The 27,040-nt window shown below is 37.6% G+C and overlaps 2 protein-coding genes across 6 annotated transcripts in view; both read right to left on the bottom strand.

The window, feature by feature from the left end:
* znf512b (zinc finger protein 512B) overlaps window positions 1-11,233 on the bottom strand; it is a 30,822-nt gene extending 19,589 nt beyond the window's left edge. The window contains exons 1-5 of one of the 5 annotated variants that reach the window (XM_088608221.1): window positions 10,758-11,233; window positions 10,251-10,402; window positions 9,940-10,121; window positions 8,411-8,558; window positions 429-508 (exon numbers count right to left, since the gene is read on the bottom strand). In XM_088608221.1, the coding sequence (XP_088464347.1) occupies window positions 429-508; window positions 8,411-8,534 (204 nt within the window). In that variant the 5' untranslated portion in view covers window positions 8,535-8,558; window positions 9,940-10,121; window positions 10,251-10,402; window positions 10,758-11,233. Of the gene's footprint in view, window positions 1-428; window positions 509-8,410; window positions 8,559-9,914; window positions 10,122-10,250; window positions 10,403-10,549; window positions 10,696-10,757 lie in introns of those variants that run through there. The other 4 variants (XM_088608225.1, XM_088608220.1, XM_088608223.1 and 1 more) reach the window with 4 other exon arrangements.
* Window positions 11,234-20,348: 9,115 nt separating this feature from the next.
* LOC148648239 (sterile alpha motif domain-containing protein 10-like) overlaps window positions 20,349-27,040 on the bottom strand; it is a 46,518-nt gene continuing 39,826 nt past the window's right edge. Inside the window, exons 5-6 of the mRNA XM_088607858.1 lie at window positions 24,994-25,043; window positions 20,349-22,318 (exon numbers count right to left, since the gene is read on the bottom strand). Coding sequence (XP_088463984.1) covers window positions 22,073-22,318; window positions 24,994-25,043 — 296 coding nt within the window. The 3' untranslated portion in view covers window positions 20,349-22,072. The remainder of the gene's footprint in view (window positions 22,319-24,993; window positions 25,044-27,040) is intronic.

Below are 27,040 nucleotides of genomic sequence, written 5' to 3'. Positions count from 1 at the left end.
GTGAAAATTTCATGAAAATGAATTTCCACCATAATGCTCAACTTCACAGAAGCCTACAAAATGGAGGATTGTGAGAGTCCAGAAGTAGAGGTACTGTACCTACTGTACCCTGCTATGTTTCTGAAGCCAATATCCCTGTTACCTTATAGTAATGGCTGGACGAGATCCTTGGATCAATTAGCTAGTAATTCCCACATTTCAAAATGCGGCATCTTTTCATTTGTATCCTCTCCTAAATTAAGATTCACAGTTTATCCTGAAGATGCATTTACCAAACATACAAGATGAAAATGAATCACGAGCGCAGTCCTTTAGAACACGATGTGGGGTTTTATTTCTTCCACAGACAAAGGGAAAAGGAGTATCAAGCAGGTGTTAGTGCAGAAGCCTTAGCTTTAGGCCTCAGTATGGTGTTTTAGGCTGCTTACAGGTATGCTTCTCAGCTCCTGGTTTTCAGCTCTGGGGCGTCCTTTTTTCTTGCCTTCCACCTTCTCATTTGCAGATGTACCTTCAGAGATGGGAGAACAATATTTGTCATTTGAATTTTTATACAAAGAAAACAATTGTCAAATAAGCCTGGCAATACCACTTTTGGAGATCTGGAGGGAAGCAGTGTGGGTCTGATAATTGTATTGGGTGTGGGCTAGGGATGAGGAGGCTACTGGGGAGGAGGAAGGGGAAATTTTTACAAGGTTCTTGGTCATTTTAATCCTGTTCTGATGTTCTAATCAAAATAAAAACTTGATCTAAAAAAGGAATTCTAATAAAGGTCACAATCAAGAGCACTTCTACATTAAGACTCGCACTTATAGATAGCAATATATCCAGGGCTAGTAAAACCTGACCTTCTCTAGATGCAAAAATGTGTTCTCAACTGACCTATCTGGTTAAAAAAAAATATTGATACTTTCTACTCAACCTAGTATTGTACAGAAAACACAGAGACACAATACCTTTTCTGTTAAGACTTTTTTAATTAATTAACCTTTGCAATCAAACAAACTTATCAGTCAAACAAACCATGAAAGATGGCTATAATTTAACAAGCCTCAGGATCTCTGTGCCCAAACCCCAGCCTTCATATTCCTTTACTATATGAACTCCCATTTCTGGTTTCTAAATCACTTGATCCACTCAGAGTGTATGTTTTTGAATAAGAGGACAGGAATTGGACTGTCAGAGCAGGTGGGTAAAGAGTCCAGATTTTAAGTTATAAAACTTTGTGTTCCTTTCAGTTCTCTCTTTGACTGTTTTATCCTGCTCTAATGAACAGAATTGGGTTTTAGTCTGAGTGCGTTGTTGCTTCATGTCATAATTCACTTTGAAGACTTCTTTCAAGTATCACACAGCATGCTGCCTAACAAGGATAAGCACGCTAATTAACACAATCACCCTTTGCCACAATTAGATCTCAAATAAATCACTCTGGCTCCTGGGCTGTAATCCTACATTTAAATTTTGTCTCGCAGATTGCATCGGAATTAATTAAGTTCATTTCATGCTTGGTATAATCCTGACCCAAGATTTTGTCAGAAATTGGTTATTTTTCAAACACTAAATTAAATGTGATATATTCTGGTCTTTGGACACACTGAAAATAATGGTCATTAGTCTCACTGGACCCCACTTCAAATGCATGTCTATTAATTTCTAAAAAAATAAGCAGTGCTAAGCACTTACTAACCCACTCTTGCACTGCCACTCTTGCCTTTAAAAAAAGACTGTAATACCAAAACAATATAATATTCTATAATTTGTCTTAGTGCCAAATTAATCCAATCATTAGGTACTTTTCAGGGTTATAACCACAAGAAATAACACTGTCCAGAATTGTCACAGATACTCCCTGCCTGATGTATGAACATCAACCTGCTGCATGACTGCATCAAGTCTGCAGTAGACACAGCTACAGTAAATGGTATAAAGATTATTTCTTTCTGTTCAAACCTTTAATCTATGTTTAGTCACTAAATCTGTGTTATCAGCATGGTAAAGCCATTCCTTTAATTACTATAGTAAATTAGAGCTGCATAAATGTAATTTCTGATGTTATTATTTCACATTTGATTTTAAAATAACTAGAAACATATAATCTCACACAATCGCACAATAAAAATTCCTACACTTCAAAGCAGGAATTTAATATAAGTTCAAGTGGTTTTGTTGCTGTTTTGCATTAATCATAGGATGCATGCTATCCTTTAACTAGTGTAAAAGAGTTCAACATCTGGTCAGACTTTTCCAGTCATGCTGTTCGGTGAATTTATGATGTGTGCTTCGTTCCACACTTTAAAGTTATTAAAATATTCTTAACATGAAAATGGAAAGTGGATTTATCAAATTTATCAGCGTTTTGCTTTAAATTTCAGGTTTAAAATAACATAAATTTAGAGTTTATAAAAATGTTCTAAACCAAGTAATTAATCGACTCAATTCTGTTTGCCTGTTGCTATAGAAGTGAGACCTGCTGTAGTTATCTATGTGCTCCCAACCCCCAAATCATCTTTAATTCATGTCCATTTAGACAGGTGGGTGGGTCACACAGCAATTTTCATGCTACAGCTGCGGTATATTGTTCATTTTCAAACATCAAGGCCAAGTTAGAACGAGAAACTGAGCTTCTTCAAGCACTGCCAAAAGCAAAATAATCGCAAATAACCAAGTCATTTTTAAGAGAACCTGGAATAGTTTAATTTTAGGAGAATATAAGTTACAATGCATCATTAAAACTAAGCTTTTTTATAGAAATTCCCGTTATTGTAATTCTGATGCTGCTGTCTTACTCGTGTTGTTCTCTCACATCCTATGAGCATGGCTTTCTTGGAAACACACCTACCTAAACATGAATATCTGCAACTAACAATGCTTCAACAAGTTTTAAATCTAACCAGATATGCATGCCTACGCTATAACTCGAAATCACACATAAATACAGACTATAACACAGTTACTGTATTCTACTTTATTCTACTGTAAAGCTTTGTAAATGACACACACAGTACAGAGAGGCTGGGGACAATGTAGGTGATACAGAGTATTTTTAGCATTCACATTGGGCAAACTGATACATGAGTAATAATAATAATAATAATAATTGTTTACACTTATATAGCGCTTTTCTGGACACTCCACTCAAAGCACTTTACAGGTAATGGGGACTCCCCTCCACCACCACCAATGTGCAGCATCCACCTGGATGATGCGACGGCAGCCATAGTGTGCCAGAACGCTCACCACACATCAATAAAAAGTAGTTTTATATTGAGTAGTTCAATAAAAAACATTAAACCTTTTGACAAGTTAGAAATGAGAAATTTTCTCAAGAAATTAATATTTAATTAATTGGCAGTTTCAATTACACATACAGTATTCTATAGGTGCATCTCACATTACATCTAGTGTTCGGGCATTTCTCTGACAACAATGGCAGAAAAAACCCATAGAAATTTAATATTTAATAGGTGAGTATTAATAGGTAATAGGTGGGTATAGAAGTTTAATAGGTGGGCATTTATTTGAACCATTGTCAAGCGACACCATGTTAGCGATGTTAGGCACCGAAAGTGATTCATCTCTGATGAGATCAGCAAGGGTTACTCACTCTGTAAAAATAAGTTCAGAAAATGTTAAAAGTGTAGACTTTCTAGCCACTATAGCCTGTCTTTGATTGAATGGTTTAGGCACATAAAAACATAACTTTGTTATTTATTGTTTGTGAACTAGAAATCTCCACACTCTGCAGACTTTCACTATTGTGATCCAATGGGAAGGTGATGCTTAAGGGGTTGCAAAATGACTGCGTACTTTTTTATTTGAGCCAGAAAAAAATAAAAAAATGGAGAAAAAAAAATCAAAGCACAGCGAGACACATTTGTTATGTATGCAGAGCATTTAGAAAGCCTTGTTATTTTTGGATGCAGACATCCTTTAATATGCAAGTATCGTAAATTGATTTCTCAGGAAACACACGCAACCTTCCCAGCTACACAGCTTTCTAGCCAAAGAACCAGACACAGTTGTTTAAAGTCTACCAGATTGACAGATAAAACCTCAAAATAATGTAACAGAATCTCAGAACTGCCTAAAACAATTCCTCACATTAGGATTTAAAAAAAAAAGGATTTAAATTTAGGACTAAGTGGGTACCTAAAACAAAAAATAGACAATGTATGAGTTGTCAGTTTGTTACTGACAAAAGTTATAAAGTGTGACTGCATAGCAACACCCAGTAAGATTAAGATGTGAGGCTTGACCTGTATTAAATAACCAAAATCCCTACAAACTGTACGACGTGCAACTCAGATGACCTTATTTACAGGAAGATAATTGTTACACATAGGAATTTGCAGTAGTGTGACCTCATAAGTGTTTCAACCAGTAAAGATAATTGTTCAGTACCTTGATTGAACCTTATAGCCCAGACATCACTGGTTCGAGAATGTTATGTCATTAGCCAACTACTGTAACTGGGATTCTCCAAAAAACAGCACACTATTGGTCGACTGCCCATGGTTTAACCTTGATTTGGTCAAGACACCCTCAACCTGACCACCACAGGGACCTCTGGCAATTACCAGGCACCTATCACCTTGAACTGTTGTCAGTGAAAGATGCATCACTCCTCCATTAAATACCTACATGCTCACTGAGAAATATGGAGGATGGTGAATTTTTCAGAGGGAAACAGGTAGATACTGTATTCCTCGTTGTTCCTGTTCAGGTACACTCTTGCTAATCGGCTCAGCACATTGACAACCGGTGTTTCCAAATTTAGGGGAAGTGTGTGTGTACTGTATAGAGAGTGTAAAACAAAAAATAATAGGTGATTTAAAACATAATACGCCAATTAATCAACAAAACATTTAAGACATTCCATTTTCCTGCTATTCCTCTTTTTCTGGCATAGGCCTGATTTTTGATTGATATGGTTTTAAAAGTTTGGCCAGGAATTAAAAATTCACATCCATATAAGCATTCCTGAGCTCGTTTCTTATGCAAAGAAGGGGTGGGGATGCTCAAAACATACTGCAGAAGATTCCAACATAACTGAGGCTTCGTTAATTTAAAAAACACTGAGATAAATAACACTGCAAGGAGACCCAGAGGTTGCGTAGCAATGGGATAATATTCTTACCTCTGTGAGGGCTTTGCTAGATGTTGGGTTTTTAATGAAGAACAGCTGACCAAAAAAATGGAATCCACAAATAAAAATGCAATGAACAGCAATTGACTTCACCTCTGAAATTCCCAATTAATACTTGCAAAAGGGGAGCCTATCTGACTTGTTTCTGTGTTTAGAAGGTACTGCAGGGCTGTGTCACGGTGTAACAACCCAAACTGAGGGCACAGCAAGATTTCTCATCCAAATGCTTTGTGAATGGCTTATTATAAAGATGGAGAGTTAAGCCGAAAGGCAGGATATAACAAAGGCATGGAAGGAAGAGAAAGTCATTTCTCAGATGATGTGCATGTCTGAGATGAAATTATCCTGAGCCAGCATGCACTTTCGCAGTTCGGTGCCCTCTTTAGAAAGCTGAAATAACCACCAGCAATTAAACAGATGAATGACCATACAACCTTCAAAGGTTACTAAACTACTCTTAAGTTTACACATAATGCAGCAGGTCTTGTCAACCAATAAGCATTTGACATTAGCTGTCAATACAAAAACATTGCTCTTTGCTTCTTACCCACATTAAATTAATAGGATAAAAACACAATTCAAAGCTGTATGCCAGTGCAGTGATCAGGAGATTTTAATTCATGAAACCCAATACAATCATAAGTATAAAATATTTTGTGTTGAAATAAAATCCACAGGTACTTTAGGGAAGCCAAGAATTCCAATAAATCTGGTGTTCTGTGGGCTAAGAGGAGATCTCTGTGAGCTGCACAAGGTGCTGTGCTCTCCAAGAAAACAAGAACGTTTTTTGCCCTATATGTAAAGACTCTACTTCACTAGTACATTGGTGCAGCTACTGTACCTTCAGTGCAGGCTAATGGAAACAATTATGACTCCACTTTCCTGTGTTTCTACATTCAAAAACCTCTTCTTTATTCCCATGAACTATTACAGCAAGAAAGAATGGAATCAAGAAAAAAAGCATTAGCATCTTAAGCACTGACATATTTTTCTTCTGGTATCTCTTACTGTAATTATATTGTGTAAATGTGTGTACAAAAAGCAAACTTTTGCGTCATTATGACCATGCAGTAGAAGAACTAGGAAAACAGTACTAGAGGGAGACAAGTAAATTTTCCCTCACAGCCAGCTGCTGTTACTTAACACACAATGTCAGAATGTGTGCTTTACAATTGCCAGAATACTGCGTTTTTTCACCAGTTCAGGAAATAACACTCTGAGGTATCATAATCACGGACATATGGGGTAATCATTCAAACTGCTGTTTAATTGTATTTACTTTCATTTTTCATGTAAGTCTACAGTCAAACCATTATGCGCTCAGTGAATCCAGTAAGCTATATGGTATTATAATCAGAGTGGAGGTCCATATATTCATTTGTTATATTGTGATGGTTAATGTACCTATGGGAATTTCAACCTAAAACAATGACAAACACTCTCATTACCAGAACCACCTGTCTGGTATCCAGGCCCGTTACCTAGTAACGTTCCTATTACTGTACAAGTGTAATTAGAATCCGAGTCCTAAATTTACAAATATATAATTAAGTATAATTATTCTTATACATATGCTCAAACACTAAATACTCAAGGCATTCAAGACTGGTCATCATTTTTAATCCCCTTTGTCAAACAAACACATATTTCCCTACACAGATGCTGTTTTTTGAAGGAGTTCCTCTAGCTTCAATCTTACAGACATTTGAAACATTTCGATATGTCTGTTGATTTAAAATGTCCTCTGTGAGACTATTTTTACCGCTGGAACAGATGATTTATTCCTTTTCTGCTTTGTACAATAAGTATGAATGTATACTGATTAAAATGTACGTGTTGAAATAAGGCAGTGAAGAAAAATGTGAAACCTTTCACTTCAAATTTAGAGGCTAACACTTAGTCTATCCTAACAGGCCAAAGACACTCAACATACCCAGCACTGTGACTAGGAAAGAATGTCAATGGAAATGTCGAAGAATGCTCTTCAGAGACTGAGTAATCTGAATCCTGAAAATTGATTCTAACGTGGTGTAAAACAGAGGAGGTGTAACAGCAGAACACAGCACCAAGAGCCTTAAACAGTCCCTCATTATTCCACTTTTATTCTTTCTTCAAAATGCCTCTCAAAGCAGGCATCTCATTAAAACTCCCATGGTAAAATTACCATGGGATACAAGAAATCCCTTTAATTATTCTTTTGACTGGATTCCAAAATATATGATACATTTTCTCAAGTCGTTTTCTCTGTCTTTGATGTCTCATAAGACAGAAGTTGATAACACATTTTACCCAGGAAGAGAGAGAAGCCAGGCTTTCCAAAAAACAGCCCCTCTCTGTCATGTCAGTAATGCTCACGTGATCTACGCAATCTGATAACACACACTTAAAATATGGGAATTATAAATATGATTATGTGTACAGGGTAATTAAATGCAATTCAAATAATCTTACCAAAGGTAACATAAACAAGAGATCTTTTAAAATCCAAATTTCAATCCAAAAATCTCAGGAATCTTTTGAGAGGGCTCACATATAAAACACTGCAACCAGACTTGGCTATTTTTTTTAATTATGAGAATTAGGGCATTTCACTGATGAGGCAATTATACAGTAGGTGCTAATATGTTTCATCCATCACGATATGTTTTTTTTTACAACAAGGTCATTTATAAAAATAAGCCTTTACTTTTATAGCAAAACAACAAAAACAAATTAATATTCTCCTTTTGGGAAGCACTTAATTCACCAGCATGCACATGAATATCTCTGAATGTCATTTTTGGGAAAAAAGTATTAAAACAACATCTGTTTGGGCTACCCATATATGAAGCTTCATTAATAAAAGAGATGTGAGAAACTCTACACAAACTGGTCTTTGGACCAAGAAGACACTTACAACCAAATAAACAAGACAGGCTGAATGACCTCTTCTTGCTTTAAACTGTACAGTACTTTTAAGTTCTTAAGAAAGCTTGAAAGTGAGGTTATTATTCTTCAAAGGCAAAAGGAATATTTCAATATTTTTTACAATGCTTTCAATTTCCTCTAGCACACTGTTTTTATTTTTGAGGCATTGCAGTTACGACTTTATACATTTGGACTGTATATCCCTTGTCTGTGTGCAATGAAAAGTCTATCAGACATCATTATGTACTGTAGCTGGTTCCTGGTTCCTGTTCAAAAGTCTATCCATTTGACTGGAATACCAATAGTGCAGCACAAAGCTTCCAGTAGCAACAAAAGAGAACAGTATCAATGACCACTCACCAAGTTTAGTGTCTTCTCTGCCCACCTTCTTTGCTGTCGCTGTCAGGCCTGCCGGTTTGCTGAGCCTTCTCTGGATTCCACCAGAGGGCACATGGCCTAGCCGTCCCCTGCTGGAGTCTGCCATGCTTCGAATACAGGCAGACTGCAGCTGGAACACCAAATCAAAGATTACCTGTCAATCACACGTCTACCCCAGTAACCCGTCCACAAAACACCTGTCAGGAAGCTGCCACCTTTAATACAGCTTCTACATGAAACCCAGTCAATTATTCATGTTGAAATAATTTTTTGCCTATGTTCAGCTGTCCAGAAACACTGTATTAATACGTAATAGAGGAACATTTCGATATAGGCAATAATCCTCAGACACCCCATGTCTATTTAAAAATAGCTGCTGGTTCTATGATGTGAAAAAAATGTATAATAAAGATAGCTCGTAGAGTATATTATTCAAATAAAAAGGTATGGTTGTCACTCAGAACATTGTTTTACCGGCTTTAACTATTAAAGAGTTATGAATAATTAATCTCCAGAGACAAGTGATAGCTGCTGATGCAAACTTAAGTTTTATGGTCAAAAAGTACGAACTAGAGATGAAAGACACAACTACTGAGTCAGATTAGCATACAAAATGAACAAGCAACCCCCAGAATCTCTAACACACATAAAGGTCCAGCCTTTGACCTTTTAATACAGTAATGCATGAGGTCTCCCTGTCATAAGGACGGCAGCAGACAGAAGATACAGTGAAGTAGTGTCTTTGCGTTACACAAGGGACCTCTACATCAGTGAATCGGTGTGCAATTATCCCAGAGGCATTTGCAGTTACCATATCCTGTCTGTACTTCCTGATACTGAAGCAGCCCTGCCTTCAGTCCGACACTCTGGTCCAGACACTAGTGCCAAATGTTAACTGGGAAAGAATGTTTCTCTTTCTATGCAGACCGAGACAGAAGATAAGGGGAATCTTCTGAAACAATGAAAATGAAACTATACAACTATCTGTTTATATATTGATGACCTAAGAGCATAATAAATACAGGATTACAAGATCCCTGTAAAGGCCTACATGAGATTAAGATATTTGGGGGCTGTGAACCTCCTAGCACTCTCTGGGACTAGTCATAAAACTTAGGAAGAAACATAATTTTTCCAGTGTTCAATACTGAAGTTTATGTAACAATAATCCTATATACTCAAAGACAAACAAAGACAACCACAAAAACAACGGAAATTAAGTTGTGCGAAAACTAAGGCATCTGGGATTTTAATGAAAACTCCTATTCTATATAAGAAATCTACATGTTAGAAATCAATGACAAAAACGTAAACTTTCTACCTCTTGAGGAATACAGTTTCAGTTCCCCCCCTCTTTAGCACCGAACCTGCTTTGGTTGAACTACTGTACGTTCATTCTTGTTCTTAGCACGACTGAAACCGGACTGTGGGGATTAATATTTAAAGCAACACCCCCCCCAAAAAAAACCCACAACAGCACACTCACTTCGCATCAGGTAGGCCACACCTACCTGGTGTGTTGGGAGTCACCCGACACCAACACTAGTGGCCGGGTGGACCGGGTCACCCACGTGGGGTCAGGCGGTGCACTTTGCTAGTCGCCCCGGTTGTTACATGGCAATCACACCTGCTGTCCCGGGAGGTGATCCCAGCAGACTGCCGTCACGGCCAGTAGCCACTCTCGCAACACCCGCTGTGGTTCCCAGGGAGGAAAGAAAAATGCAAATTAAAACACAACCTGAACGTTTTTTTTTTCCCCCCTCAATCCAGCCACTTTCCGCTTTGGTTCATTAATATGCAAAACACGGGGTACTTCGTTTACCTCAGGCGTCTGTGGAAAAAGAACGGTACGGAAAATTTTGGCGAAATGGCTCAGTCCCATAAAGGAAATAAAAAATACAAGAAGCTTTTATAGGCACTGAAGCAAAATGGCGACTTTATAATACGAAGGAGGAGTAAAAAAAAATCCTTGCGCTGCAAAGAGAGAGAAAAATATGTTTAGTGCAGTAATTTTCGGCAGCTACATGGCAGTTCGCTAGAGTAAAAGAAAATCAAACGAAGGAAAATATTTAAAAAAAGGTGCAAACGCGCTAGTTTTAGCTGCGGTCTGCTGCTCCTTACCTCTGATTATTTTATTTTTGTAATACAGATATAATCTCCGGGGCCGTGTACAGTATTACAGTAATGTGTTGGGTCATGCGCGTATCCACTCTACCTTTGACAGTTGTAACTACAGTCGAGAAGGCAACTTGCAAACTCTCGCGTTATTATTTTTTATCATGCAAATTAAATTCAGTTTTCAGTAAAATAAAATCAATGCAAAACTGACCGGCTGGTGCGTTTTCACCGACGTGCTGCAGTTCAGTCTTCAGCAGAGAAGGGTTAGGCTGTCTGTATGTATGCAGCCTGGCTGCCTGTCGCCGAATATCGTTAATAAACGTTTTGATTTTGAGTTTTTTTTCTCTCTCTCTCTCCAATCTAATGCTTATTTTTGAACGCATTACACATAGTATTGTATTGAGCCGCCACACCCTCTTACGTCTACTTTTGTTCTAATCTAACTTTAAATACGGGAACTGGATCTTTTATAAAATAGACAACCATTTTAATTCGACTTTATCTAATGATCCTGCGCTCCGAGTCAAAGTAGTGGCACACAGATTGTATGCAAGACAAACCCTTTTTAATTTCCTTTAAATTATAATTTTAAAGGCTGTTAAGTGGATTTTTTTTTCTCTCCAGGCCAAATTTAGCACGGGGGGGCAAGTTATTTCCTAAAACGGAACGACACAGCCCCACCCAAAAAAAGGGAAAAAGATGATCCTTCAGATCTGAACACCTGCGTTTATGTCAGGACTCTCAGTAGATGCAGGAAAAGACTACAGTTCTAGCTGTAGTAGGAATACATGTTTAACAGAAGTCAAACAAAATTCTGTTTTAAAAATAGTTTTTGAGCAGAGTACAACATGTTAAGCAGCAGGAAAAATCCATCTATCTTTTAACACATAAGAGAAACTGAACGTAACTTAACTTCCAAACATATATTTACAGCAATCGGAGTATTTTCAGGAAAATGTACTGTTCCGCCATACAGAGGTATACCTTAATTAATTAAACCTTTTATACATTCAAAAAGAAACATAAGCAACATGTCTGAAATCTTTTGTCATTACTAAATGTTTTATCTAGTCTTTTCCCAAGTAATATACTTCAGTTTGAAAATACTAAAATATCAAAGTCCAGTAATAATACCGGATAACCCCTCTCTCCGACTGCATAACGAATTTCGGGAACATGAGAAAGCTATTAATAGATGCAGAACATTCCTAATTTTAGGCTTCTATTGTATGATAGATATGAATTAGTTATTAGCTTTGGGCACTCTTATTTCTGTATCTTATTTCGAGGTTTTCTTTCCACAGAGATTTGTTCCCCAGTGAGTTTTGTTTAAGTTTTCATAAGCTTTGCTGTATAATTAATTCTATTGCTTAAAGTGTACAATTTGTATAAAATCTTAAGTATGGAAAAATGCAGAAGTCAGTGTAGGCCTCCTTATTAAATCTTTACACTTCCCAGTTGCATACACTTCTTTAAATCTTATTAAATATACAGTACGAGACGCCACCAGAGGGTAGCAGACACCTATTAGACTACCGGAGCGGAGTATCTACGGTACTGTTTCCACAGAGATACAATGTTTAAAAAACTCACAATCCACTCCCTTTGCTCTCATTTGGAGACGTTCCCAATCCAGTCCCCCCCGAATACTTACTGATGCCGTTACTAACTGATTCGATATTTTTTTCCTTCAGCACTAATGGTCAGGGAGCTTTATGTAATGGAAGAAGCACTTAGCCTCACAGTAAATAGCAAGAAAAAGTAAGGTGCCGTCTGGTTATCTCAGTGTTAAAGTCAGTGTTAGTCACGTGCAGTCCCTCCACCACTGGCACGGTATAGCGGTTATATCAATTTCTCCCCATGATTTGCAGTCAATAACCTCTGAACTCCTCAACCATTTGCATCATATTCACACAGCTAATTCTATTGATCCAAAAAGAGTCGTTAATACCCTTTCATAATTGCGTAAGGGTAATGTCATCTCATATACTCTCGCCTCCTGTATTGCTATTTCCTTTTGCTTTGCTGTCCTGTCCTGTGTAACTGATTTTGTGGTCCCTAAAAATGTTATGATAGTCTCTTCTATTCTGACATAATGTATATGGCTGAGCAGCTCATGCAGTCAAATGCTTATTTCATAAAGCCTCTACTGTAGCTGTTTGATTACTTTCCAGAAGTCTTTCAGGGGAAAAGCTGAAGGAAAATGGAGTACCACAGAGGGCAGGGGGTATATTTTTGTAGTACGCTTTCTGTTTTTATTTAATTTCGTAATCTCCAGATTGTGTTATGTTATGGAAAGTAACATTTACAAAATATTGCAGCAGAATTACAGGTCACTTATCTAAATTGGGTGGAATTACTTTCAAGAAGTAACATTTTAATTTACATGTACAGTAGTAGCAACTACACATACACAACGCAGATCAATGTAACTGATTGTTCTTTAAAAAGTTCTCAAAACCGTTATTAATTAAAAAAACTTTTACACAGGTATCTTGCATCTGTAACTGCCTGCTTATTAAAAAAAACTGTTCCTAGCAATGACATAGGCATCCTAGATTTAATAAAAGTCTCTTATCAGGTCTCTTTATTAGTTTGTTAGTTAATATACTGTATGAGACTACGTTTCGAAGCCTGATACCTGTGACAGTGTAATGATTTACTCATAACTTCTGTAAGATCTTGTTGCAGTTAATCATTGTCCAGGTTTGTGGTTTATTATAGGAAAAAGTAAAAATGAATGACCATTCAGGCACTGAATGAAGCTAGATTTGTAGCCAAACAAGACTCCCACAATTGTGTAGAGATTCATTAAAAGGGGGCATAGGTACCAGGTTTCTCGGACTAATGAGCATTAACAACTTCCAATTTTAGAAGAGTCTGTTGTGATAGAATCCAAATTGCATGGTTTTATGGACGCATTTTAAGATTTGTGCTTCTGACATTTCCAGCATTTGAAAGGACTATTCCAACAAGGTTTTATAGGGTATATTTGCAAATGACACTTGCATCGGAGAAAAAAAAAGCTATCCTGAAAGGTGTGTTTTGCTGCATCTGAAACAGAAACCATAGAGAACAGATCATTAATCTCTTGTAATATTGTGTGCCTGCACCCGCCTACCTCCTTCAGCAATTATACGCTCTCTATCAAATGAAATGACACACATGCCAATGATGAGTGAAATTTGTTACATAAATTCCAGTTATTTGCTGTGTGGCTGTCACAGTCGATTATGCATTTATTTTCTTATTCCAAAAAGCATCAAACAAATCCTAGTTCAGCCTATGCTAAGGAGCCAAAGTGTATTTTAATGGAAGCCATTTTACAAGTTGGTGAACACCCTTTAGAAGTTTAAAATGATCATGACATTATTTTGTTTATCTTGTTGCTCTTAGTGCTATTGTTTGGCATGCCTGTTAGGGGTGTCTTAGTGATAGATTTTCAGTTGGGTTAAATTGGGTCAAATTATTAACATGCTTCCTTCTGCTTATTCTAGGCTTCTGAGTTGTGAAATCTTCATGTTATTTGTTTCTTCTTGTTTCTTTGAGTAACATCCTTTGTCTAACCTTATAGGGGCTAAACTATGATTCTCTATAAATTACTTTTACCTTTATCTTTTGCCAAAACAAATGCACAAATAAAAACAAAAACGGACTGCATTTCACTCTCATGAAATGATCATTTCATGTCTGAAATTATCCTTGAAATTAATTTTGTATTGCACAGTGCCACAGTGGTTATCATTGCTGTCTCACAGCACGGAGGCCCTGGGTTCAATTCTGGACCTACTGTATCTGTGTGGAGTCTGTTTGTGCTCCCTGTGTTCGCTGCGTTTCCTGTCGCTGCTCTGGTTTCCTCCCACAGTCCAAAGCCATACTGGTAAGTTAACTGGTTTCTGGGAGTACTGCCCCCTGGCCCTTGTGTGAGTGTGAGTGTGTGTCTGCCCTGTGATGCACTAGAGTCCCATCCAGAGAATATCTGGCCTTGAGCCCATTGCTTGGTTGGACTCTGCCTCCCCCATGACCCTGAATTGGATAAGAGGGTTAGAAAACTGATGGAAAGATGTCAGTGGGTATATTGTTCTTCTGCAGGGGGAGTAGAAAAGAGGTTAGGAAGCAAAGAGAAGGCATCTGTAGCTGGCCAGCAGAGGGGAGGGGGTGGACGCAGGAATTTGGAGGTAACAGCCAGTAGCAGATGATGAAGATGGCCAACAGAAATCAGAACTGCTGTGTCATTGGCCACATTTCAATGTCTGCTCAAAATCTGTTTGCACAGAACCTATCACTTCTCTGCTTTCAACATCATTCAATTGCTCTTACACTGTATTGCAATGTGTTTTTTTTAAATCTCGGACATGGAATACATACGAATGTTAATACTGCTGCACTGTGTCCATAATATCTGTGTACTGTAGTAGTTCTTATCATTTTATTTTGTTAGTGTGGCACTTACATGTCTTTTCCAGCTTGTTCTAACCTTATTTTTATTGTATGAATTTCATTTTTTTTATTTACTTTAACCTTATTCTACCTCCAGAATTGCTATTTACACCAGTACCAAAGTACTGTAAATCTTTCATATGTCACCCTGGAAAAGGGTATCTGCCTAACAAATAAGTAATAATAAAGATGAGAACAAGGGATTTAAGCAGAATCCTAAAAGTGACAAACAGGCTGTTTAAAAAGAGGGAAAAAGAATATACACTCAGAATTGTCAGTGAAGGCTAAGATGGTAGATCTGTGTTATAAAGGTGGAATTTAGGAATTTATAGAATAAAAACAACTCTGTTTGCTTACAGTACACATGGCATATATTTACCATAGTGGATTGTATTACAGTTCATTTTTTATTAAGGTAAAGAAAAATACTAAATCATCACATTCTTGTAGACTCTGACAAGAACACATTAGTCACCTGAAGGTTTCAGTTCTTTGACTTCATATGAGTAATCATTTTCATATTCTGCCATGAATCAAGAAGACAGTTGTTGGCGTCACTCCTTCATCCTTCAGAAATTGCACAAAGGGAGCGAGTGTGTCTCAAGACCAGCAGCAGCAGTCAGCCACACTGTCACAGCTTCTTACACAGAAATTAGAGAGTCATTCAGGACACGTTGGGTTCAGTGATTAAACCCAAAACTGGAATTAAATTGTAATGCATGTAAATTGAGAATGTTGAGATCCTAATGTGCATGACTGAGTATGAAATTCAGAACAAGTGCTCCGAATGGTGCAAATAAATGGTTTTGCAGCAGAGAAATAATGAACTCTTCTGTAGTGCAAAACTCATTTAGCAGCAAGGCTCAGAAGAAATAAGAAACACAGGTAATGAAGATGGGCCAGTGCTTTGATTACTGCTGTTCAGCCTAGCATAGAGGAGTGTCTGCTTCAGGCACTATCTAGCACTTCCCTGCTACAATATGACACTACATACTGCATATTGTCAGTATAATCATCCATTGTAAATCCAGAACTGACTGGAGTCCTCTAGAAAGTCTTTGAAAAATCTGTATAAATTTACATATATACATTTTATCCATGGAAACATACAGTACCCCCAGAAATGAAGTCAGCCCCATGATTCGACAGTGGATGACATGACTCCCATCCAATGGTAGCGGGGGAAGAAAATTCAGGTCCAAAGTGGAGCGCTAAGATCCTGTTAGTCACAGTGCAATGAGTAAATCAGATCTATTTCCAGTGTTGGGAAAGACCAAAGCTGGAGTCATCATTTAAAAAGAGTCTTGTCTGAAACAGCAAACAACAAAAAATCTACCTCTGAAACTCAGCTTCCCTCCAGACACTCTTAAAACCTTTGTCTACAGTGCCCCATGGACAATTCTCATATGATAACAACTACAAGGTGTCACGTATACTCTGTGAAAATCATGAAAATGAATCATTTCAGGACTTTTAGAAGCTGAATTTTGTCATTTGTAATATTAAAATCACACCTCCATGTTATCACAGCTGATAAAGTTTTTGTAGATATATTCCAGAAGAAAACAACAGAGGACCTCAATCCCTACAGACTATCCTTTGTGTGTATGGATTACCTCGCCCTCCAGGAGATGCTGTAGATACTCAGCGAAGTATGGAGACATAAAGGCGTTAAAAAGATAAGCCGATGTAGTTATTTTACAAAGAAGTAAAGCACTTTAAAAATAGATTCTCACTGACACTAAACAAGCCGATCCAGCAGGCGCTGCTAGCTCGAACAGCTCTCAGCCCCGTGATTGGCTAAACCCCCAAACAATTCGAGCCGCGATTGGGTGAAGAGTGAGAATCAATACTCTGATTGGGTAAAGCGCCACAGCGGAAGTTCTGTGTGCACCGTGTGTGCTGTATGGGCACGCTGGATATACAGTAACACATCCATTGGTTTCCAATTACTGATCAATCTAAGAGAAGCCGCACTGAGGTAAAAACTGAAAACACAGCGCGTTCACGACTTCGATAGCATGTCACGATAGACGTGCGCGCATCACGATCACATCGCGATACCCATTGCGACTGGGGCATCACTGTCATGGCGCCACTGCCGCGACATTGAGTCCATATATCACGATATGACATGCCCAGCCAAAACGCCCACCCCCCATGTCCTGACATGGAGTCCATATATCGCGATATGTCAAAAACTGTCACGCCCATGTCGCGACATGAAGCCCGTATATCGCGATATGACATACCTCGGCAAAAATGCCCAGCCCCCATGTCGCGACATGAAGCCCGCATATTGCGATATGACAAAAATTGTCATGCCCATGTCGCGACATGAAGCCCGTATATCGCGATATGACATACCCCGGCAAAAATGCCCCGCCCCCATGTCGCGACATGAAGCCCGCATATCGCGATATGACAAAAATTGTCTCGCCCATGTCGCGACATGAAGCCCTTATATCGCGATATGACATACCCCGGCAAAAATGTCCCGCCCCCATGTCGCGACATGAAGCCCGCATATCGCGATATGACAAAAATTGTCTCGCCCATGTCGCGACATGAAGCCCTTATATCGCGATATGACATACCCGGGCAAAAATGCCCCACCCCCATGTAGCGACATGAAGCCCGCATATCGTGATATGACATACCCTGACAGGATATGCTGACCTCATGTCGCAACACAAAGTCCATATATCGTGACACGTCCTATCTGGGTATATCATGTCCTGATATAAGATCTTTGTTGCGACAGCAGTGCCAGGGTGGCATGGAAGCAAGGCGCCAGTCGTGATATACACTGCCGCGATATACATGCGATATTCATGGGGTCCTTATAAAATGTTGCGGAGGTCTTGTCGCGATGGCATCCCACAGTTAAGCGTTTGGCAACGGCGTGTCACGGTAGGGAAAGCAAGGAAAACGTGCCTTAGAAAATAAAAACCACAGATAATACAATCACGGTGATTTTACATACATTACAACCACAGGTTTGTCATAGATGGTTAACTTGTTGGCATGCGTCATGTCTTAGTATTATTCCGTGCATGGTCTCGTGATCACCGGAAAAACAAAGCGCTATATCTCGGGAACGAAAGCAACACAAACGCTACTTTCAACGGCTCAAACCGGCACAAACGTAGCACTAACGAATGAGGTGGGTTTCATCGTTTGTGCTGTCTGTAATGGGGCCAACTTGACGGAGCTTTTACCTTGCCTTTAAATATTCAGCGTATTTGAGCATAACATACCACAAGAACATGCACGCATGTATGGGTTTCAGAGGTTGGAGTAAATGCATCGCCCCAAGGGTAATATCGAGTGAGGCGCCATGAGAATAAAAACTTTATTAAAATATTAAGTTCTGATGCTTTTAAACTAGTATGAAACCCACGAAAATAGTACTCTGTTTTCGATGCCAAAAGACACCTAATTTTGAAATTCGTGACTACCCACAAGACTTAACACTTAATTGTTATAATCGCTATTATTAAACCAATTCATCGTACCTTTAATTGCAAGAATGGTCTGCTAATAAAAGCGTCAAATACATACATTGGATGTATTTTAGCGCTGTAAACGTCGTTCACTTAAAAATATTGCAGGGCATTTACAGGTGATCTGAAAAGCTATCTGTAAAATGCACACTCGCATCTATCCGTCAATATTATCTTAATGTTATTCATGCATTCCAAAACTTGTAATTTGTTTACAGGATAAATTTTAGAACCTCTTCGTGCTTAACTACTACAGGTCGAGCATGTATCGAGCTGCTACAAGCAAACGCGTGTGCACTGCCGCTACTTACAAGTCTAGAAACACTTGTATTCGGGAAGCCAGGCTGTACTCCTTATAACCAAAGATGCCTGTAGCATCTCATGTGTCTTATTTATTTCGGGACTAGTCTGCTCATCTACAGGCGGCTTTTTGAAAAACGTACTGTAGATATACAGTATGCATTTGTTTTTCCGTGTTGGCTAATTAACCAAAAGCCTAACGCTAGATATCTCTAAGAGTGTCTGAAGACAACGATAGCCAATTAGGCTATCAAACACGTAATATTAAAAAGAAAATCATGTAACGCAAACAAGGGGGAAAAAATCTTAAATGACTTTGGACTGACTGAGTAGGCCTAGTCTATGCCCCTGCCACAAACCACAGTATAAATATACAAAAGACTAAAGCTTATTAAATTGTTACTCTTTGAAAAGACACAAATTGTACATAACAAAAACTAGAAAAATACTTGAACGATCAACTATTGTTGTGTATATATAGTATTGATAAAAAGACATTGATAATTTTATTTCCACTTTTCCTATATGTATAATACTAAATAGAGCCACTTTTCCTATATGTATAATACTAAATCCTAATGAGGTAATTCAAAGAGTGTATTCAATCCCTGGGTAGTGACTGCTTAAGGCATTAAACTTTGCATTCATAATTAAAAGTCTGCAGGTTTGCTGTGACAGTGCAGACTTCCTGAGCATATGTTGCAGCTCAGTGGGGGAGTGCTGGAGCAGGGGATCCTTGCTAGACGCTGTCCTTAGGGTCTCTGCCACTCTCCTGGGGTCCTCACTCTCCTTGTGTGATGTCTTGTTTAGTGGGTGCAGACTGAGCACCTCGTGTGGAGAATGAATATGCTGTCAGCTAGCGCATCATATGAACAAATGCTGTTGAAATACTCGTTTGGCTGAACTCTACAGCCTTCAGGCATTAGGATAATTATTTCTCCTGGTACTAATACTAAAACAAAGTTATAAATCTTTGCAGAGGATCTGCTGATTTTCTAGAGCTTTGAATTATTGTTATTGCTGCTTACATATAATGTAATAAAGAACTATTCCACCTATCAGGGTCATACTGTATGTCTGGATTCATGTAGACTGTAACCTGTCACACCTGTTGAGACTGGCTGGATGAACTAACTTGACACTGATAAACAGGACTGAAAGACCGAAAGCCTCAGGAAAGCTAGGTGGTCCTTAAAATACCCTAGCTTCGCGATTGCATTTGTTAATTCTCCCTTGTGTTGTCCTCTAATGGTATACACTTGTTGGCAGTAGTGATCACATGCTGCTGGTTTGGAGAGGTAGCAGGGATTTGGATTCCAGGCAGCAGTCTTCTTTCATCAACAGAATGATAAGCCGGCACTCTGCACCTCTCTTCACCATACTGGGTGTGGTTGATGAGTGAAAGGCCTTGCTGTATGCATGTGTTTCTGTACACAATGCAGTATTGGTTTCATAACTTAAGCATGATTTAAAAAAACGTTCCAACATTCAGTGTAGTAACACCCACCAAATCTTTTTTTTTTAATTCAAGCAACCATGAAACAGGAAACAATGGAGAAGCTTCTACAGATTTTATTTAAAAAAAGACACATTTTTCCTCTACAGATTATATTAACTTAAGTACAGCTGGTAATTGTAATACATTTTAAGTCCCCTTTGCATAACATTTTAAAACTATGGAGCACACTGATGCAACTACAAAGAAGGTGTTTTAACAGTCTTGACCTCCAAATGAATTGTGTCTACTGAACGGTGTAGCTCACAATTCCACACAAATGTTGAGGAGTAAGAAAGCTGCTGTGAAAGTATAAAAAGAGCTAGTCAGTAGAAGAAGAAGTCAAAGGAAGTACTAAATAATTAACAATAAAGTTCTTCTCTTATACGGAATGTCTTATTTGAGAGATACTTGCTCATATTTCTGAACAGAACTCATATGAACAATGGCTGACATGTTTTTGCATGCTGTTAAAGCAAAAACGTTAGTCTGAAAAAAACCCAATGATTTTTAAAGTACCTTTATGGTGAATTTGCAAGTAAAGGATGTAAGCCTCTATTTAGAATATGCACTGAAGCATAAACACAAGGCTTATCCTTCACAGATATGTTCCATTGTATTTTTAAGGTCTCATTAACTACTAATACCACAGAATGCATTATTGAATACATTTGAATACACTTATATTATACAAGGTCGTTTGCATCCAATGTCATATTAGAACAGGCAAATGACTCCACAGTAAACACAGAAGGTTCCACATTGCATTCTGTCTCCTGAGTGTTATCTGTCTTGTTGAAAAACTGAAATACTTTAAGGTCTACAACCGAAGACTGCAGCTGTAGTAATCTAATGGAAGACAAGTGACATATCTGATTTATAAAGACAGCGCATTAAATGCTTTGGAGTTCAGGACGTGCTTTCACTTTGAAATTTGCTGTCCAAAACATACACACACTCATGACAATTAAGATTTCAGGAATTATACTTACTAAGACTTGTTTATTTGTCAGATACTGGAAACTGCTGTTTTGCTACAATGTTTTTTTTCTGGAAGCAATGCTATACCTTAGAAAGCTATTGGACATGACATATTCTTATGGTTTTTCAAGAAGAATTAATGCTTACATAGTTATTGCTTTCCCAAGCATGGCAAATGTCAGCATGCCTCTGATCTTAGAAGGACGCTGATACTTGAATTCTAGTTATTCATGTTTTTGTTAATAGATTAGATTAGAAAGGCCAGCTTTGTGGATTTATAATATCATTTTTTCTAAATAAGTTATTTAGTGATGTGATCATTTGTACAAACACATGAGTAGACTACACCTTTATCTTTAGAAGTATGAACAGGTGTTATCCTGAAAATTAAAACAACTGTCAGTGCTCTGTGTATGGCAAGCTCTATGTTACACATACTGTTAGCTGCTTCAAGAAGAAATGTCAATATGACAAGTTTTTAATGTCCTGAGATGAAAAACATTTATACATGGTATGGTACTGTATATGTATGGCAACCACATTCAGTATAATTAGCAGCAAAACAGCTGGTTCCTCTTAGGCTTTAGAGACACATCTATTCCAAAAGAAAGACTCGTCCCTACAGCAGATGGTAAACAAAAGCACAAATACTCTGTGCACGTTAAAGTGCATCAGGAGTGTAACATAACACGGTATGTTTCTTGTAGTCGAACGTCTGCCTTGCAGAGACGCTTGTTAGTTTCACCTAAAAAACGAGTTCAGTTGGTGTTTACTAACAATGTCAAATAAGATCACAGGCTGCATTTACTGTAGGAATCCTTTTTGTTTAAATACAAGGCCCATCCGCCGTGTGGAACATGTGTGTCTTGAGCTGAGCAAATTGCTGTTTGAGATGCTTCCTCGCTGGCTGAAGCTTTCTTTCCAATTCAAAGCATGATTTTGTGTCCTCATATCTGGAGCCTGCAGTTCCTCCCAGAGGTACCAGGATCCATTGTGTTGGAGCACGCTGCCAAAACGGACAGATGAATTAAGGAAGATTTCCGAAGGAAGCTGGAAAGAGAGGAGACAGGGAATAAATAATGCAGGTAAACAGAGATAGGATAAGCATCTCTTGGTATCTTCTCAAAGGTTTAACCACCCCTTTAAATAATTGTATCTGCACAGACTAAGAAGAATTAAATGTGTTATGTGTTTATGTTTACATTATGTGTTTAGCAGTCTTCCAACACCTAGATTCTAGATTCTAAGAAGGTCACAAGAAAGCCACATGAGATCACAGTATGTTTTAATCCATTTTTAAATTTCTGTTTTAACCAAAAGACATTTAACCCAAATACCTAATGAGTCTAAAGATCACTAATATTAAAGGAAAAATCCTACGATATCAAAAGCCAGCATCTTCAGGAAAGTTACATTATTTCTGAAACACATACTGTAAGATAGTTGATAATATTTATCTGAGGGAATTCTCCGACATTCCTTTGACAACTTTTGACATTTCAAGGCAGGCCCCACAATGGACAGAAACTAACTGAAAATGACACAGTTTTATTGATAATCAAATCTATAAATTAAATGTCAGTTTGGATGCTACATGTACATTACAGGGTAAGAAATAAATCCTATTTGATAAATGAAGAAAATAAATAGTTCAATTAAGTAACTGACAGAAAGACCCTTGCTATGCACCAGTTGTTAATGTTGTACAAGACAAAACAATTTAATTAAATAGTTAAATATGAAGCCATTAATATACTACTTTATCAGCCTTTATCAGCATGACTGTCCAAGTCTGGTGTCTAAACTCTTGGAAAAAAGCTGAAAAACATTGATTTCTCATCAAGGAAGAATGCCGTTATAGTAAATTTATTACTGTAGTGAATATCTAAAACTTCCAAACAGATTCATCAGAAATGAAGTGCAAATTAGGTGTTGACAATTTAGAAACCACATTTGTTATTAATTATAAAGTGAAGACTCTCACACAGATGCTGCTCAATTAAAAAATGACACCTCTGAAAACCTGTTTGATACAGAGGTGTACAATTCCATAAATAAAAGTCTGGCCTTTAAAAATCAGACTGTTATTCAATAGGGAAATAAAAAGCTTTGTTTTAATTTTAAAGAAGCAACTAATTAGAAAGCCTGTCACTACTGGTAATGGCCTGGAAATTAAAGCAGAAGGAGAATTGTCCATCTCAGAGAGCACACTAACACACACGTACAAACTGGCAAAATTTAGAGGAATCCTTTAATCTAACTCTAACCCTAACCCTGATCTCTGGGATTTGGGAAGAAACAGACATCAAGGTGAGTTTCAGTTGATTATACTGAAATATCACCTGAAATCATCACCCATAAGTTGAGAAATGAAAAAAAAGTATATTTTTATATTACTTATATATTTCACATGGATTATAATTAGGGTATCTCAAGATTTCAGGCACTGGCAACCACCAAGTTCTATCACAAATATGAAAGCTTAAACCCAACCAGAGTGAATTTCTAAATGATAAAATAACAACTGCAGGTGAAAAGGTAATAAAAAAACAGGTGGGAAAATATTTGATTGTGTAAAAATGGACAACTCACACTGTATCATCACATCTTCATTGTTGGATAAAATATTTTCCCTCCTCTTTGTAAAATGTTATGAGTTCTCTGGGATGAGAAGTGTGGCAGAAATAAGGACTGACCTAAAACATGTGACTAAAATCATGCCTTTATTTTAGTCTGTTCATCTTTGGGGATTTCTGTGAATACAGAAATTGGTTTGGTCCAATTGTTTATTTCTTTAGGTTTGATTACATACAGTAATGATTAGGCACTCTGGCTGTGGGCACCAATAACTGAATAAAACTGGAGATTTTAATCAGGAATTCACTAATTTTCATCTCCATATTTCTCATTACCTAAACACAGCTTAAGAAAGTTTACAAATGACAGAAGGCTATTTGTAACCATTCACTTTTACTAGTGACTTAATGTTCAACAAAATCCATCAACCCCGTTCTTAGGATCCCATCTGCTTGGCTAAATTCCTACAATCCTCTGTGTCAGGGATGGGGAGGCTCCAGTCCTTGACAGAAGGTATGTACAAGGACTTTTCAATTATAAGCTAAAAAGAGCACACGTTAAAAAACAGTTACATTAATTATTAATTAAGTAATGACGATAACAGAGGGAATGAAAGCACGAGGATCCCACAACAATCAAGGAAAAAAGACGCTAAAAATTGTCTTCTGTTTTGTGTTATGAGTGCTCCTAAAACGATTCAGAATAATAAAATGCCAGATAAAATTAACCATGCAGTGTCACAGTATTTGATATAGTGTTTGTGGAGCCTTATGTCTGGGTTTCTCAATCCTGGTCTTTTCACACCAGTGTCTGTTCCAGATTTTGCTGCCACCTGAGCTCTAAATTACTGTGGCTAATCACGTTATGACCAATTTCAACTCTTCCAAATGTAATTCGTGGCTGCAAACCAGATTGTACTCTACTCTAGCTCCTGGTGTCAGAGCATCTGGAATAAATGTACCAATTAACCAGTGACAAGATGTCTGGAAAATTCAGCAGCTGAGAGAATGCAAAGTTAGGAATACTTACTAAAGATACTTTATAAAGACAATATAATTTACAGCATTTTCGCTATATGATTAAAAGGCAGCCTATCAAGAGTTGTTTTAACAGTAGCAGTTCTTTACACAAACTGCAGACAGACTGACCAGGTCTCTGTTGGTTGTCTTGGCAGCAATACAGATAAGGTGGAGATTTTCTGAAACCAAGTAACAAGAAGAAATGGTTCAAGAGAAATAATTTAGAAAACAGTCCAATTGAGAGCTCCATAACGAAGAAGAGTTGAAACAAAAAACAGACACATTAGCAAGAGAGGAATGAAGTTGAGAAGAGTGGTCTGAACTTTTCTTTCTACCCCAATGTGGTCAGGGCATGTAAGCAAAGTTCTTACTTTGTAAGTCATATATTGTAGATTTGATTTTTATTCTGTAGGAATTTTTTTTTCTTCAGTATAAAATCCACTCCAGCATACAGTTTTACATAGCCATCTTCCTAATTGTTTGCATAATTGTTAATTAATTCAATTATATAATTAAGAAAGTGGTTAAACCAAATTTTTGCAATGCAAAGAATTGCTGTGTTATTGAGTATGTGTCATAACACATATTGTTATTTTGTAATGTTAGAACATTTAGATCCATTCAGTAAATGACAGTATTGAAAACATCTGTGGGAACATCTCCCATTTTACCAAATGTTCAATGTTCGACATAATAGATAGATAGATACTTTATTGATCCCGTGAGGGAAATTGCAGAATTAATGTCTCAGACCTGTTATATCATACTTTATGGCAAACTAATGACAGGTTTAACAACACTGTTTCCATGACAGTGAGTTTTCCTGTGGAGTACATGGCTTACAGATATATTTTCAATGCTGCTCAGAGATCAAAGGACACTGAGGGTACATGCTACAGCTTTAATTGTGTAAAAAAGCCCTACAAGCTATTTGTTATAAAATCAGTTAGAATTAAGTGAAAGCAGTGTTCATTCTATAACAACCAGATTGATTTCCTAATTAAATTAAATTGGCAGAGTACTATATATAGACATAGAACTCAGTTTCAGCACAGGAAAGATTCATTTATACTCATTTATATTATATATGTGCTGAGCATCAAAAGAAGTGTAGAACTGTGGTTGTTTTGTGACAAAATAATGTTGTAAAAAGGAAATATACTGCAGATGAAGTAACAAAACTGATGAAGAGTAAGAACATAGGATCACATGAAAAAATTAAAGCAATATTTCATGCCAAGCTGTTTCAACTAGTCTTGGCTAAAAGGACCCATACCTCTACATCTGTGAACATCTGTGAACTAGTGTAATGTGAAGCACTGCAGCTGGAGTCACCACTGGAGTTGAGCCAAATTGAAATGAACAGAGCAGGAAACAGAGACATTCCTTCAGAAAAGAGAGCTACCAATTTCATGTCTCTAGTCTTTTTCTGGTTCAGGTAAACCCACCTTGATTTCAGCTGTTACCTCAGGAAGTGCATCATGAATACCCACATGGAAAAATGCCTTATATACTAACTTGCAATAGCCAAATCATTATTACTAATTACAAAACTAATTGCTGTGCATGAAAACAGCAGATTGGCTGGTGTAAACGAGGCATAACTAGACCGAAGTGGCACTGAACTGTTGTAACTCACTTTCCTCAAACCGAAATTAAAATATATGAAAGGCAGCAGAAAGTTGTTAAATATTTCCAGTTAATGATCCCAATGTTAAAGGCAGTTGTAATTCTTTAAACTCATAATACTTAAATGAGCTCCCTTCAGTGGCACATGTTCCAGTGTGATTAGACAGGTATAAACCAGAGCAAATCATGAAGCTATATATTAGCTGAAATTTCACTGGAACTCTAAAAACCGTTCCTTGTTTTTCCATAATTAAATAATCGCCACAGAGAAGCTCATGTTTTGAGCTTCTGTAGCACAAGCACACCAGCGATAAAACTGTAGCCTGTACAAGATGCTGATTTACCGGCAGTAAGAAGATTTTTTGACTGAGGGGCTATTTTCTGTAAAACCAGACAAAACAGGACAGTTCCCCTGAGGTCACCAGATGTCTAAAATGTCCTGTGGCCATGTCCTGATAGTACAAGGGCTTATGGCAATGCAACAAGAAAGGGTCTGGATTAAACAATCAAATCCTAGTGAACTATAATCCATTTTCCTGGAGGATTC

The sequence above is a fragment of the Lepisosteus platostomus genome, chromosome 15 (assembly GCF_059453375.1).
Source record: "Lepisosteus platostomus isolate fLepPlt1 chromosome 15, fLepPlt1.hap1, whole genome shotgun sequence".
Lineage (NCBI taxonomy): Eukaryota > Metazoa > Chordata > Actinopteri > Semionotiformes > Lepisosteidae > Lepisosteus > Lepisosteus platostomus.
This window is presented reverse-complemented; position numbering and strand designations above follow the sequence as displayed.